This window comes from Astatotilapia calliptera, chromosome 10, assembly GCF_900246225.1.
Source record: "Astatotilapia calliptera chromosome 10, fAstCal1.2, whole genome shotgun sequence".
Taxonomy (NCBI): domain Eukaryota; kingdom Metazoa; phylum Chordata; class Actinopteri; order Cichliformes; family Cichlidae; genus Astatotilapia; species Astatotilapia calliptera.
Window position 1 is genome coordinate 10,750,798 of NC_039311.1, and position 17,033 is coordinate 10,767,830.

The 17,033-nt window shown below is 39.3% G+C and overlaps 1 protein-coding gene across 2 annotated transcripts; it reads left to right on the forward strand.

Annotated features, from left to right (window-relative positions):
• Window positions 1–1,235: 1,235 nt before the first annotated feature.
• On the forward strand, window positions 1,236–15,172 carry cnih2 (cornichon family AMPA receptor auxiliary protein 2). Of its 2 annotated transcripts, none has more exons than XM_026182782.1 (6): window positions 1,236–2,926; window positions 4,845–4,913; window positions 8,652–8,699; window positions 12,112–12,224; window positions 12,303–12,446; window positions 12,572–15,172. In XM_026182782.1, exons 1-6 carry the CDS (start codon window positions 2,846–2,848, stop codon window positions 12,597–12,599), a joined length of 483 nt encoding a protein of 160 aa, XP_026038567.1. In that variant the 5' UTR covers window positions 1,236–2,845; the 3' UTR covers window positions 12,600–15,172. The 2 variants fall into 2 exon arrangements, with proteins under 2 accessions (XP_026038567.1, XP_026038566.1); XM_026182781.1 differs by having other exon boundaries at window positions 1,236–1,863.
• Window positions 15,173–17,033: the final 1,861 nt, after the last annotated feature.

A 17,033-nucleotide genomic window follows, 5' to 3' on the forward strand; every position in this document is an offset into this window, starting at 1 on the left:
GACTCAATCAAGCTTCTCGGTCTGGCAAAATATACTGTATATAGAAAGTATTTCTACAGAGTATATCTACAGTATATAGAGAGATATTGTTTATACAGTGCTTAACTTAACTTAGTCATACTATTTATTAATCTTTGCCTCTCTTCCACAGCATGTCTTTTATCCTGTCTTCCTTCTCTCACCCCAACTGGTCGCAGCAGATGGCCCCGCCCCTCCCTGAGCCTGGTTCTGCTGGAGGTTTCTTCCTGTTAAAAGGGAGTTTTTCCTTCCCACCGTCGCCAAAGTGCTTGCTCATAGGTGGTCGTATGATTGTTGTGCATTTCTCTGTATTATTGTAGGGTCTACCTTACAATATAAAGTGATTTGAGGCGACTGTTGTCATGATTTGTCATTGTATAAATAAAATTGAATTGAATTGAACTTAATCCTTTAATAGACCAATTGCCATAAACACACGAAAACACAAACATTGAAATCTATCCATTGTTATTTATTAGGCAAACAATAAACAAATATCAAAATTTTTATACCAGAATTTGAGCTGGCACACTGGACACCTCGGATAAGTCCGATACTAATCATGGATAGCAGGTATGATCTTTAATTTGGCCTCTTAATCAAAAATAATGTGCCTTTCTAGTTTTTTATTAAATTGTTCTTTAATAAAATAGTGAATTTGAACATTCATGGATAGAATAGTTATATACAAGCATTAAAAATATCATATTGATGAAAGAGCCTACGCTGACTGGAGGAGTAACCATCACAGAAACATAAAAGATAAATACCAACACTGTTAATGTGGGGCAGCTAAAAAAGGTTGGGCCATGGCATAGATCCCTCTAACAGAGGAATTACTTTTCTGAATAAGCCTACATTGGCCACACAAATAATACGAGTATCAACACTTACATTAGGTGGCACTAGTGGATTCTGTTCATTAATAGAGTGAGAGAATAATCAAAAAGTGAGATTGAGGTATTTAATGAATGCACTGAGAGAATTGAAGGAAATGACAAATGACTGAGAACAACACCCTGTAACAGACAGAGCTATATTTTATGGCATGACAGATGACTGAAAGCGTGGGCGAAAGGGGCTAATAAGGAAGGGGGGGGCACACCAGACATTTGCAGCCTTCCCTGCCCCCTCATCAGTCTCACGGGAACAAGGGATTATGGAAATGTATAAATGCAAGAGAGGGGGAGTCTGACAGACAGAGAGGAAGAGAGAAAGGCAGAGGGGAGAGCAAACAAGAGCGGGAGGGAGACAGAGCGATGCTATTGGCTGACCGTTATAACATCAACCGTGATGGAAATATTTCTCTCGCAGTCTAAGAAATAGAGGAAGAGACAGCCAGAGACAGTAGACTCAGGAAGAACATTCAGGTCTGTTTTCAAAATCTTTGAAAGGGATGAAAAGAAGGGGGAGTTAAAGAAGAAAGAAAGAAAGAAAGGAAAAAGAAAGCAGGGTACACGAGGAGCAGGAGAGATGATAGTAAGGTGGACTAACTTATGACTCCTGAGGGCTGTGGAGATTTTTTTTTTACTTAAGAACAGAAGCGCTTTATTTTTCTTTTAAATCAGCACGAATGGGTTTCAACATGTAGACACTCTGCAGGCTTCTGTGTAAATATTTCCCTGCTAGAATTTAACTATTTAACCTGCACATCAGCAGAGACAAGGCTTCACGTCTTTCTTTTTGTTTTTTGGAGATAACTGAGGGATGCGCTTGAGACAAACATGCAGAGCAGACAGTTCTGACATGGTGTCGACCCAAATTGACAGAGAAGAGGAAAGAGTGGACTGTTCAGATGCAGACACGTCTCCTACCAGGCACAGGTATTCGCTACTCGATATTAAGGTCAGTCAAGATGTCGATCCATGCTAACTGAAACTATCAATAATGTATCGTGATGTCGCATCTCTAAGCCCTCTTGAAGTGCTAACTAATCTTTCGATTCAATTAGAATATCTGCTGCCTCAGTGATTCACCCTTCTCACTTTGTGAAATCAGCAGTGGCAAGTTGTGATTTGCTTTGTCAGAATATAACTGTGTAACATGCAAAGCAATACCTTGAATCTCAGCTAGGATGTAAATAATTACTCAGCAGTTTAGCCATCATTATAAGTAAAGACTCTGTAAATAATAACTCACAGATGTAAACCTGTTAACTATGATATGGAAATATATGCGTCATTAATTGTTCTGGATCCCGGAGCAACAGATGAACAGAAAGCCATACAACAAACTACAAAAACTACAAAAAGCCATAACCGACTGGGACAATAATTCTCGCTGTTTTTACTGCTCTTAGTATCGACTAGTAACCTGTGCTTCTGTTGTCGGCGTGTCAGTCAGACTCTTGGTGGTTCGTCAGTAAAAACAAAAAAGAAAAAAAAACCATGATGTGTAGGCTTTCTCTAAAGAGAAACTGCAGGAAGGACAAGGAGGAGACAGACATTTTCCCTGTCAGAGACTGAAAAGAGGAGCACTGGGCCAGCGGCAGACTACTGTGGCTGTGAACAGACACACAAGTGCTTCCTAGATCAAAGCAAGGAAGGAGCTGTCCTGCTGTCAGATTTACAAGAAGAGACAAAGACAGAAAGCAAGTAAGCAGTGGAGCTGCGACGTCAGCTGATTATTGATTGTTTCTAAAACTGAGTGCTTTACCCACCTGGACAATATAGACTCAGCTTGCATCAAAGGGGGAAACCAACAATAGCCTCTACCACAGTAAAAGGAGGAGGGGGAGTGACCAGTAGCCAGAGAGAGGCAGAGAGCAGGGAACCAGTTTCCTTTCTCTCCCTTCACCCGTGTCCTTGTCAGGCTGGCTGGTGCAGCCATGGCGTTCACCTTTGCGGCCTTCTGCTACATGCTCACCTTGGTACTGTGTGCAGCTCTCATCTTCTTTGTCATATGGCAGGTGAGTGGCACTGTGAACACACCAGAACTAAGACTGACACACGTAGGGCCTGCAGCATCCTCACTGTAGCATCCCACACAGGCAGACTAGCGCGGCCGCCTACACACAGGTGTACAGAGCTGCTGGCAACATAACATACACACTTCAGCCCCTCTAGAGATAATGATATGCATTAAAGGTGTAATTGTACTTATCAGACACTTCAAATGATCTCCTAAGAGCCACCCGATGACACTTTGACAAAAAGCACAGATTCCTGCTGGCTTCATCCCTCCACATAAAAGCAACTTATGATCCCAGAGAACTGATGACAAACATTTCCACGTAAGGCGTTCGGGCTTCAGCAAACTCCAGATAATGAGTACAGACAGTCAGCAAAACACAGTGATCATAAATCTCACCACCAGACTGTTGTGAATCTGTCTGCCCGCAGGCATTTTCAGTGGAATTTGCACAGCTATCGCTGGAGACCAGTGCACTCGGTTTGCCTGTTACACAGACTCAACAAACACCGCAGCTTTGATCTCTCACCTTTAACATTCCCTCCGTGGAGGCAGGAACACGGCGAAGCACAAAAACGCATCATTATGAATATAGGACTTGAAATGACTAACGTACCAATTGACTAAGTGGGTGAGACTACATATGACTCAGTGAGTGTGTCTGTGTGTGAAAGAGACAGCGAGAAGCCTGCGTCTGGCTCGGCTCTCGAGCATGTGACCGAAACGCTTATCAACCTATGATTTTGTTCACCCCTTCCCCCAGTCTGCTTCCACCCACGGGCACAGCACCCCAACTGTATGTGGCCGTCGACCAATCAGAACCTCGGTTCACTGGTATAGTAACCATGGTGCCCACTGAGGGGCTCATCATGTCGCCATGGAAACTGCATCTGTTTACAACAGAGCTAATTGTGAACGAAAACGAGGGCGAGCCATATAGGCTCGTACAGTATGTGGAAGGTGCTCTCCCCTTCGTGCCATCAGTCACTGCTGATGTTCACTTTTCTGCAAATGATGTCTGCTTGTTATGGCTTTTCAATGAGCCGTCAAAGGGAAGCTTAGCTCTTTAAAACCTGAGCCGATGATAAGCATAGCAGGTGGCCTTTACACTCCGAATTATTCGTGTTTTTATAGAGCTATTAATCAGGGAGCTAGTGAGAATAATTGTCACTTATACTCGCCTCACTGGAGGCAGTTAGAGTGTATTGGTGTATCTGAACAAGTGCCCTCAGTATATTATATTTCAATATGCAGAGAGACACTCAAGACAGTGTATGTACCAGAAATGTACCGCAATGCTCTTAAATATCAACCCAGCTAAAAAATGCTCAGTCAAAGAGCTTCTTGCATTTTAAATTTCTCAAGCACTTCTTGGACGACTCCTGGCATTTGTGTCTTAATATTAATCTTCCAATGTGAACTTAATTACTGGTCTCAACGTAAGAATCAACCCTTATGTAATTTCTTAGTGCAATGCATTTATCTACTCCTGCAGCTTTTCATAGGTTTTTTTTTTACAGGAATTGGATAATGCAAAGCTGTATGGGGTGAATTAACCATCCAAGCTGTTCTTATTCAGGGACAAATTTCAATCAAAAATCCTTTAGCACAAGCACTACTACATAATCACACATGATGTCAACACAACATGACCTTCCTAACAGCATAAAGGGCAATAGCAAATGTCTGCATTTACATATGCCACTAACTCACCATATGTACTCAAAGTGATCTGAAAGCAGCTGCAGCTGTGGATGTAGGGATCGCAACAGTGTTCAGCCGACTCAGCCGAACCAAATTTACGAGTGGCGAGAAGACAACAGCTACATTTGCATTACAGTTGCAGCGTAGTGGTGGTGAAACAAAAACAAGCTCACGTGTCCAATATTATTATTTTATTTTATTATTTTTTTCAGATCACTGCGTTTGATGAGCTTCGCACAGACTTCAAAAACCCCATCGATCAGAGCAATCCCACCAGAGCGGTAAGAACCCTGCTGTTTCACTTCTTGCAAGAATGATCAAACCTTCATGTGCACACAGAGAAATCCCTTCTTTGTACTTTCAAGGAGACTATACATTTAAGGTTTTGCCCCCCAAATATTGCCTATGCTGCATATTTTCCGAGCACAGTTCACAAAGTTTCACGTTCATTTCATAAATAAACACAGCAAACACTTTTTTCCAAGCCTGCAATCACCAAAAAAAATGAAATCATCATGTTATGTAAATGAGAGTTTGGGGTTTTTGGAGCGAAAGCTTTCATATATTTAATTCGGCTACATTTAGCCTTATTCATTAATATTTCTAAATCAAATATTTGCCCTACTTTGAAAACACTAATCCAAGCTTCCAGGTGATTGCTACAGTAACACCCAGGCAGTGTTTCCCTGAATGCTCATTTGTATGCAGATTGAAGCAATCAGCCTCCTACAAAGACCACGGCTCGTTGGCTTAATCAGTTACAGAGATTCATGCAAATGAAGTTGCTTTTTAGACAATGAGATACTGTAGTGTCGCCACAATAGGAGTGCAATTTGGAGTTTTCACCTCACCGTAACGAGAACAAACGCATTCACTCGATCCAAAGTGACAGATAAATAATTGCTGATTGAAAGTTAGCGCAACTATTTATCCTCTCATGTTGCAGAGCTGTTTGCTTACAGTATGTATAAGTTTTCTTCTGAAGATGAAATAACATTATCATGAGTCAGTAGTTCGAGCTATTATTCGCTTAGCAAGTTAACAGCAGCTGTGATTATCGTTTTCACAGGATAGCTAATGTTCTAGCAATCATGTGAACCTGCATCTGAACTGCAAAGTGAGAGTGATGAGGAGTGGGAGAGGAAACTGTGAAAGCAGACTGTAGGAGTGTGAAGGAATGCCAGCTACAAGGGGGTGGACACAATAACTGCAACACCTGTAAATTATAATGCAGTCAAATACAATGGAGCACAAAAGCCACAGTGGATCTTTTACTTTCCTCGGGACAACGATGGAGAGCTGTCTGACAAACAATCCCCATTAGAACTTTTCTGATTTCACAGCAGTGAGATAAGTATTGAGGCCACTCTGTAGGACTGGTGACAACCTAAACACGCTGTCTGATGTCACCGTTTCAAATGTGTTCAGAAATAACTGGATCTGGCAGGACGCGACACTGCCGGTCTCTCCCCAAAATCAATAAGCTGCACAAACAGAAGACAAGCGAAGGCAACAGCCATGGAAGATAAACAGCAATTATATTTGTGGTTAGCTGAGAGCAACACATGTTCACTAGAGTGCGGTTGTGTACAAAAAAGGACAAAAGCAGTCAATATTTGTCGGGAAGAGAGAGAAAGAAATGATAGAAAGACAGAGCGGAAGAAGCTAGACATCTGTTTTTGAATCAGGTTTCTGCGTAAAGCCTTTAATCACAGTAACACTCAGAGGGAGAACCACCCCATCCATAAAGAGCCCTTCTATGGCTACTTCCCCCGTTAAAACAACAAAATTAAACACATCATAGTGGTAAAATTTATTCCTTTTCAGGCCTCCTTTTATGCCATTAGCTCTAGAAAAGTTATGAGGCAGATTGTCAGGGAGATCACTCATTTGCGTCTCTGATAATAACGGCTTAATTAGATTACCAATCTAACTACAGCACTCTTTGCCCTGTAATTGTTGCTCCTTTATCTCTTCTGTATATTGTGTATATTGTGAAATGTCTCCGCTGCCTTTGATTAACATCCTCAGTCATGTTTCTTTATTGGAACTATTAAATATTCAGAGCAAATTGGATGACCTGACACAAATAGGGCCACCTCGGGGAGGCTACGAGCTGTAAAATCTGAGCAGCGCAATGATTTACACCGACAACAATAAACCATATGATGCACAGAAGCTAGGCTGGCACTTTCGCTCCTTAAATAACAGCACTGTGGAGGAAGGACTAGAAAGAAAGAACGAAAGAAAGAAAGAAGGCAGGAAATTACACTGAGCATACTAACAACAGTGAAGGTAGAGTGCCTGTGTCTAATTCAGGGCAAAATCCACTTTTCCCTTTCAGGTCACCAGTTTTAATTTATGTCCACAGACTCATAAAAGCTGGATGTTGCTCCAGCTACACTAAGCCGATATCACCGGTTGGTAGTCAAGATAGATGCCTCAATATGTCAGAATGACTAGACATGCTTATCCACTTGATGTATTATATTTAACAAAATAAATGAAGCCAAGCAAATTAACAGCCCTGTGATAATTATCTGACTATAGACATTATGGTTACACAATAAAGCAATAACTTTCTGTTGATGGAAACGGATAAACGGGGCAAATGAAGTAGAGCAAAACATCTAATTTGCCTTGCTGACTAATCAATGGACAACCAAAGAAAACATCTGCATGAGCCGAATATCTGATGTCAGGCTCATGTACTCAAAGACGGATGGCTTTAATTTTAAAACTGATAATTGAGCTTTCTATAATGGCTCAGAGACTCCGAGCTGATAGCTTTACAAGATAAGGTGGGAGATGTGCGCACAGGGTTTTTTCCCTGCAATATGAGATTTGCTTCTCAAATAGGTTTCAGCCACATAAATGAAAAACAAATCAACACCATTGTAAGTACTTTATTATTATTATTAACTGAAAATGAATTTATTCAAGTATAATATACAGTTTGTGTTTCTCAAATTTCATAAAAAAGAACAAGTCTGATTTCTGCCATAGGTGGGCACAGGTATGATTAATGACATTCATTAAGGCTCTAGATCAGGACTGTCACTAGTGTCATTAATAAAACCTATATTTAACTCATATTTCATGCAAAAGTTGTACCTGTTGTATGTGCCCAGATCATGGTTATGGCCTTATAGTCCACAGCCAAATGAAAAGTCCTGTCTGCACCAAACCAAGGTTATTATAAATAAAAATAAAAGACTGGCCTAAAAAACAAAAATAAATAAATAAATAAAACTAAAATACACTAAAAAAATCCATATGAATGTATCATTTTGGTCAAATTAACCAACAATACCAGAATGAAGAAGTACTTGCGTGTGTGTGTTTATTAGAACAGGGATGTCTACGCAACTGTGTGTGTGGGTCTGTGTATTTTAATATTGTAATACTGTTTTGTATCGTATTGTGTTGAACTTCTGACAGACACCACATGTATAACAACAAAAAGCTGCGGCTAAAAAAAAGAACCGAAAAACTGTATTAAACTTAAAATTATTAAACAATAGAAACTAAAGTGAAATGAGCAAACTCACTCTGGAAACTAACTTAAATAAAAATTTAAAAAACAGATCGATGATAAAACTGCACCAAAGTGTAAAAATATGTATTTTAGACGTATGATGAAAACAAACTCGGGAGTTTTAGTTTTTTAAAAAAGAAGGTAGTTAATTAATTACTATCAGTTGGTAAGTGTATTTTTCCATGGTACTATTGTTGGCCTGGTGATCTAATGTAATATACAGCTGCATATTACAGTATCACTATACCCATAATACTGATATTTAAGCAGGAATGCTAACATAAAACTAGCCATCAGGTCCAGTTTTTAGATTTTATCACTATATTTAATATCTGTCCAGTTTAAAAAATCCTCCAAAATAATAATAATAAATATTCACTCCAGTCTATGATCGTCTATTGTTTCTGCTATGAGACAGCTATTTCTGTTAGGCATTGACAGTAATATTGTTGACCGGACTTTCTTTATATCCTCTCCACAGAGAGAAAGGATTCTCAACATTGAAAGGATCTGCAACCTGCTTCGCAGGGTGAGTAATAGCTGTTTTTCATCTGCTGGTGGTGGATGACTAAAGCAGAGGGGCTTCACAGAGCCATGACCGTTTGTCTTTTTTCATTGTGAGGACCATGACACACACTGATTCATTTCACATGTAGTCCGTCCCCACAACACGCCATTACCTCTTTACAGGCACACAGTGATGGAGAGCACTGATACAGCCCAGATGTTGTCAGCTTTTTATTTCAAGGCTTTCAGAAAAAGAACTTTGTGTCCGTGAAAGATCACACACTGTGGAGGCCATTTTAAACATGCTTGTGCTTGAAGATGGCCAGTGCCATTGGGTTTTTTTGATTCAAAGTTAATGGATAAATAAATAAAAATATATAAAATTACAAGAGTTTAATTTAATACTACTACTACTACTAATTGTAGTATTAGGGTCTATATGCTAATGTAGTAAAGAGCATTTTCTGAGAAGGTTTGCCCTGGGTTCAAATTGTTACCATTTTCTCGGGTTTTTTTTACGTTTTTCTTTATATAGCTGCTCAGTGCAAGAAAATAAAATGCCACTGATGCATAATTACAATACCACCATGTTATTGAAAAAGAACTCTTATTGCTGCAGTGGAAATATAATTTCAATTACCCTTAACTGCTACACAGGTTTAATCTAGTGTGGTAATTAGACTACATATGTATTAGTGATATTTGCTCCAACCAATCACTGCTGAAATTGGTTCCACTAAAAATATTCAAATAATATTGAAACAGATTGTAATGATTGATGGAGCCAGCTAAGGGTTATGATGTCAGTCAAAGAAATGTAAGTTGTTATTTTGCAGCCATATTTTTGAACTAGCATCAAGATCAAATTGCTACGTGTATATGATGTGATAGTTCTTATTACATTAAGTTCACATTAAATAAGGTTCATTTGTATAGCACTACAAAGTACTTCCCAAAAACAGAATAAACAAACAATAGATTTTTATAAAAATTAAACTATTAATCACTTAAAATAGACCATGCAAGACTTTATAAAAGCGATAATGTGTAAAGAATAAATTGAAATGAACATAATTAAAAGTTAAAACAAAACTTGGTGTTAAGCTAAGAATCTTAAAGATAAAAATGTTATAATAAAATTTGCAAGAAACAGGTCTTTAGCAGTAAAACACTAAAAGAAGACACTGGCAAAACTACCCTGAATGCTGCAGGCAGGTCACCCCACAACCAAGAAGTAGTGATGTGCGGATCGATCCTGAAATATCGATTCCTCCGATACCAGTCATTTATGTTCTAGAATCGATTCTCACATTAAAATATCGATATTTTAGTAATTTAGGGTAAATTTGTAGTTTATCATTAACAGGAACACAGTGGAAAGAAACTATAACATTCGGATTGTCTACACTCAAAGGAACTACTTCCTCTTCCGCCTTTCATAGTCATTTGCGAAATAGGCTGTCTGTCTTGCAGCCCCTTGGCGTGCGCACTCACAACAATAGCTGAGCGTAATTGGAGTCATGTGCGAACCTATTTTACCTCCACAAAAACTGAGACGTGGTTTGCGATACATGTGGCAAAAACGTGAGGTGTTGTGGCCACACTAGGGAGACAAAGGCTATTGGGGGGATAAATACATTTTACAGTGTTTATTTATCGGATAAAATACGTTAAATGTCCGGAAACAGCGGGGGTGTCCAAATTCAGAGGCTGCTTCCACCTGAGGGCCCGGCCTTCGCGGTCTAAAGAAAGCCAGGTAGTACGGCACGAGCTCCCTCGGTGGAGTGAAACTGCCGTCTGCTCCTTGCTATCTAAAATATAACCGGGCACTGGCGTAAACTCTCGACCGTCTCACACTTCTGTTTAATCAGTTTTCTGTTTGACATTTATTCAGCTGTGTGAAAACCCCGAGGAACCCTCCTGAGGGATTAATAAAGTTACATTTTATTTAATCTAATCTAATAACTTTAATCTCAGCCAAACTGATTTACTCACAAACAAATAAAACACTGAAAAAGCCAAACCATAACATTTTTAAGTTATCTAAGTGACTTATATATCATGTTTAACCCGAGTAGCGAAAGACCGCAGGGGTTTGAAAACAATGTGTCGATGGGCTCAGATATTTGAAGTTTACACAGCTACATTCTCCCCTGAAAATATGTTAAAAGTTTTTTTGCGACCCAGAAAGAGAAATAAGAGTAATATTAAAACTAAGCATTGTTGGAAACAAGTACTCTGATGTCCTGTAATCATTATGACGCTATAATTTGAGCTACAATAAATAAAATAAGTTTTTGTACAAAGTATCGGTATCGGATCAGTATCGTCGATACCACCCTGAATATTACTTTGTATCGGATCGGAAAGGAAATCAGTGGTATCGCACATCACTACCAAGAAGCCTACTAGGGGTTACTGGTGGGGCTAACCATGCTAGCTTGTTAGCACAGTTAGCAAGGCACATCCACAGACTGTATGAGTTAAAATGAGAAACACAGATACACAAACCTTCTAACAAATATGAAATACTAGAATTTCACTCACCAAAACTGAAGTACAAAGCCACAGCATTATCTGTAAAACAGTTCTATTAAAATGTTCCCGCACACTGAAGCCCGAGTCTGACATCTGAATTAGCGCAGGTGAAAGCTTAAAAGATTTAAGGTGAAAAGACAAATAAAGAAAAATTCACCTCCTGTAGTCATTTTGTAGGGGTATATTAGTTATAGCAACCAAAACTCTTTTTTGGAACAAGAAAGCTCTTTAACGTAGGATTATATGGTTACTCACTGACTTGTAGAACAACTTTCAAGTGGCCACTTAAGGAACTTTCTGGTGCTTGCAAGCTGGCCTCATTTAGCCTAGACATTACAGCGTCGGTTCATTCTCAGTGCTCTCATTGCACTGCTTTTGGCTGCTACAGGCAGCTATTTTCAGAGAAAAGTTCTGAAAAGTGGTAACACACTCCCTGCCCAGCATGAAACACTAAAATGTTGATAAGTAAGTGTTCAGAGCTTGTTTCTGCTGCCCTCAAGTTGCCCCCCAAAAGTTTTTGTCCTTTCACAGTAAATGTAGTTTTATCATCTTTGTTGCTATCCTGTTGCCATCTTGAGTCTTAACCCCATCTCAGATTTTCCCAAATAGTATTTTAACAACCAAACGCTAGACTTTACATCACAAGAAAAAAAGGTCAGCAACTTACATCACCTTCTACTAATGTATAAAAAAAGAGTCCACATGCAAGTGAACATATATTTGCACCCGTAACAGCAGCTAGCCCTGACTAACAGCAACACCTTCCGTGCGAAAGTGTTTGCCCTGCAGTGTGGTCTTGTACACTGTAATTCTATCACATCAGTGTTTTCTAAAGAGTTGTTGGAGTGTTATCACTTAATCATTTCAGTTTCCGTCCTTCTTATATTTCTTATTAGTTGGTGGTACCAGAGTACTCCATCCACGGTCTCTTCTGCCTGATGTTCATGTGTGCTGGAGAGTGGGTCACACTTGGCCTAAATATCCCGCTGCTCTTCTACCATCTGTGGAGGTATGGTCCCACAGCAGATGTGTAACTAGTTTGTGTTGGTCTGATGGGTGAGTGAGCCAAACCTCCTGCTTTTTTCAGGTTTTTTCATCGGCCCGCTGATGGCTCAGAGGTCATGTATGATCCTGTCAGCGTGATGAACGCCGACATTCTCAACTACTGTCAGAAAGAGTCCTGGTGTAAGCTGGGCTTTTATCTTCTCTCATTTTTCTATTATCTCTACAGGTAAGTGGGAGATTTACAATGTTTCTCATTTCATAATGACACTTCAAGGAATCCTTAGACGTGTGTTACGATTCATAAATTTGTAAAATTAATTTTAATTTATCATCCTACACTATTTCTTGTAGTATGGTCTACGCCTTGGTGAGCTTCTAACAAACAGGAGAGATGAAGAAATAAAATAACTGTAAAAGAAAAATTGGAGAACAAACGGAGACACAAACCTTTACTTTCTCCATGTATTCTGACCTTTCTGGCTTTGGGCTTTGGAAGTCTAACCTTGGACTAAGCACGAAGAACAATTTGAGTGAATGTGAATTTTTTCGAAAAAGCCTCTTTTCGATTGTATCATTGTACACCCGATACTGCCGTCGGACAACCGGATGAAATCTTGAAGGACTGAAACGCAGGTGTTTGTGTTGCCTTTGACCCATTATACAATTTAACAATATTTCTGAAGGGCTGGATTTTCCCCACGCTGCTCTTAATAATCCAGTCGCTCAACTCACTGTGAATCTCCAAACACTTGGGGACTGGAAAATGAAAAATTATGTCTGTATTCTTTGACTTTGACAATGTACTAAAAGCAGGATTGTTTTGCATATGGAAACTCTGACATCAAACCGTTACTCTGATCGTGTTGCAGGAAATGGGTTAGCAGTGTAAGAGGTTTAACGAACCTGGCATGAGCTGGAGTCTGCACAGACACCTTTAACCAGGACAGAGGATAAAGATTTGCCTGATGCCAGTCTCTGCCAAATGCAAAGTCAAATCAGACATTGGTAAAAAGAAAATAAAATGAAATGAGAAAAAAGCAAGGAATTATCCAGGGTTGACTTAAATAAGTTTGACTTTAAGGGTCAATGCTTGTGATGTGCATTCAAAATAGGTGTGTCCAGAGGGCATATTTTACGCTATATGCTAGGTTCATGCTTTCCAAAGAGCGTTCAGCTCAAACATGCCAAAATGTTACCGCTGAAAATCATTGTGCCAAATATAAAATCAAGGTCAAAAGAAAAATGATGAGACTAGAAAGTAGTTGCAGTATTTTGTGCTCTCAAACCTTATCTTTAATTCTACTTTCTTTGGCACATTATTTTTTTGGCACAATATTGTTTTTCCTCAAAAAAAAGAAAAAAGAAAAAAAAACTTTAGTTTTGTTGTGTTTTTTAGTGTGCAGGAAGCACTTTATTCCTCTTTCCAGTGATGTTTACTCTTATTCATCTGCATTTATACTATAGCCATCTTAGCACAGCAACTCTTCTCTGATTCGAGGTAGAATAGCATAGCATAGTCATCTCATGTACAAAAAAGCAATTAATAACAGTAATCTAGCAATGTAAATTGAGTCATGAGACATATCGATCCAGTGTTATTCAGTGTTTGTAACAGTGAGTGGGACAAAAGTGGCAGATGAGACAATAACGACTCTATGACAGTGTTTCAGCTGTTTAAGGAGTGCAACGACAGCATCGCAATACATCGACAAACATACAGCTGCAAAGGCAACAGACGTAAGAGACACACAATCTTGCTGATGACCAAGATTTATAAACAGTAAAGCCTTTCCTCGGCTGGCCTTTGCCGCCATGTGTTCATTAGATGGATCTGTTTGCAGATAAGTGATGGTTCAGATGTGTGATATCAGTAGGAAAACAGAAACTCTGGGGGCCTGAGAACAAGCTGTGATATTTGCCATACACCAACTCCAGGTGTACTAAATGGTGGTGTTTGATAGACAAACTGTGGGCTCAGATAGGAAAAAATGAGGTAAGGAGTCTCCGGAGAACACGGGTGGGCATTTCTCAGCTGCTAGACATGGCTGGCTGTAATCAGTTACCTTGCCCCCAGCCCTGACTAACCACGTCTTACTGTCAAGGAATGCCCACTTAAAATAATGGTCTCAGCTGCTGCAGCCTACTGAAGTTCTTGTTACGTAGAAGGATTCACAGCAAAAATTGACAAACTGTCATGACATTTATCCAATAATTAAATAGTAGATCTGTTTAAATAAATTTAATTACATTTTATTTTGATAGCACAAAATCACAAGAAGTCACATTTATATTACAAAGTAAAGACCCTACAATAAAAGAAACAAAACCCCAACAATCAAACGACCCCCTATGAGCAAGCACTTGGCAACAGTGGGAAGTAAAAACTCCCTGATCATTCGATCAGTGATAAAAGTAACAGTATAATTTTCCAGTGTGTGTTAGCAATATATGAAATTTATTTCCAATGAAAACTATGTTTTCCTTAGAAAACGCCCACACTGCACTGTATGCCAGTGCTTGAGGCTGTTTTGCTAAGCTCAGCAAATTCAATACAAATGTTTGTGTACATCAGCATTTCACGCTTTCTTGCCCTGCCTATATTACTTAGCCACAAGCCTATATTTTTCACTGTAGTTTTAGCAAATGTCCCTCAAAACAGGAATAAATGCAATATTTCTTATAGAAAGAAACATTTTTGCATCAGCACTTTTTCCGGCAACAGCACTGTGTTTATCAGATTCATAAAACATTAGCCCCATGCACATTTGTCAAGCTGAAACACTGGGGGGAACGAAATGTACCAAGCCTTTGCTACAACTGGAATACTCACATCAGCTGAATTGTGGTTTGTTAATTTTCACAAAATGTGTTGGCAATTTGGAAAGGATGACTTTAATTCCTAATATTCAATTCAATTCAGTTTTATTTATATAGCTCAAAATCACAACAACAGTGGCCTCAAGGTGCTTTATAGGTGGAAGGTAAAGACCCTTCAATAGTAAAAAGAAAACAGTGAAAATCCCAGCAATCATATGACCCTCAGTGAGCAAGCGCTTTGGTGACGGTGAAAAGGAAAAACTCCCTTTTAACAGGAAGAAACCTCCAGCAGAACCAGGTGTAGGGAGGGGCGGCCATCTGCCGTGACTTTTTGGGATGAGGGGAGGAAGGTTGTGGAAGAAAAGCAGAAATTAATAATAATTAATATAAATCCATGAAGTGTCCAGAACGTACTTACAGTTCTAAAATCACCTTCATTGACTGACATACAGTATGCTCTACATTACAGGAAGCCTAATTTCTTCAAAAAAATATATCATATATTAGTCTTAAAGGAGAAAAAAACATGTTTTATAACCATTAATAACCCGTGTCGTTAATGTAGCTGCACTGTAGATGTTCAGGACATACACATACATAAATATAAACAAAGCCTTATCTAAGTCTGAAATCAAGGCACGCAGAGCAAATCAAACTGCCTGTGTGATCTGAATCGCAAGCACTGAAGCAATTTCAGTAGGCTGTCAGTGTGTCTGAAGACAAGACGGTGTATGCTGTTCCAAATAATGTCAAAAGTAATCACAGGACACTGAGACCTCAAAACTACAGTGTGAGTGTGTAGAGTCTGGACAATCGCTTCTAAAGCACAGGAACACGAGGAGGAAAAAAAGGGGGGAGGAGACATACAGCTTGGTTGAATGTCATGTAGTTGCTGTGAACAAAGCCTTTTAGAAAACTGTATTTGAGTATAATTATTTGTATCTGTCTTTTATACATTTCTCATCAACGTACGCTACAGTAAATATTGGTGGATGACTTTATATATATAGATATTAGGCTACACTATGATGTACAGCCGTGCCATGCCGTATTCTAATAAAACAACGATGCCAAAATGTCCATTTCTATGTCGATCATTTCCTGCCTGTTGAGGGTCAGAATTTATTTGTCCATCTGTGAAGAGTTGTCACAGAAATGCGATGTTTCTTCCGAAGATGTGCTAGAAGAGAAAAAATAAAACTGAAGGATGATGGGGACACTGAGTGGTGCATTAGACTGAGGGATAGGAGACGAACTGCCTCATTGAGAAGCTGTTGAAAAACAGCTGCATTTAGAAGTGGTTCCAGAGACATTCAGCCAGCCTCTCTAAAGGCACCAGAATAACTAAATACCAATACTGATGTGGAAAAAGCTTCTACTGGAGGGCAGCAGAGAGAGGATTAAAGCCTTTCATTAACGTCTGCACCTTCAGAATACTAACATTTCAAATTATAGAGCTCTGGATGCCTATTAGATTACATAATAAAATGAAGCTGACAGAGTTCGTCTCCACAGAGAGACATCATCACTTCTGAAAATGTCACTGTAGCTATATAACATTTAAAATTCACAAGTTGTGATTCCTCAGAGAGAGAGGGGGGAGAGAAAAAAGACACACAACCTAAAACACTGAGTGTGGGTCTAAACTGGCTCTGGGGCTCATTTGTAGAGTCTGAAAGGTTTGCCAGGTTATCACTTGTTTAAATAATGATTCAGACAGAAAACAGAGAAACAACAAGGCTTCAAGTTGGCGTTTTCCCCTCTGTTTGAAGAGGACAGATCATTCTCCGCTGTCACCATGGAAACTAAACTGTATTAGAAATTCCTGTTGACTCACTCTGAAGCTGAAAACACAGAAAAATCCAATAGAAGTTGGTGCACATGCCTGGCAGCACTGCTTCACTGCCCAGTGCATTTATATTTATTACATCCACTACATACATATCACTTTCATATAAGCAGTTATGACACTTGCTTACACCAAGACACAGACACT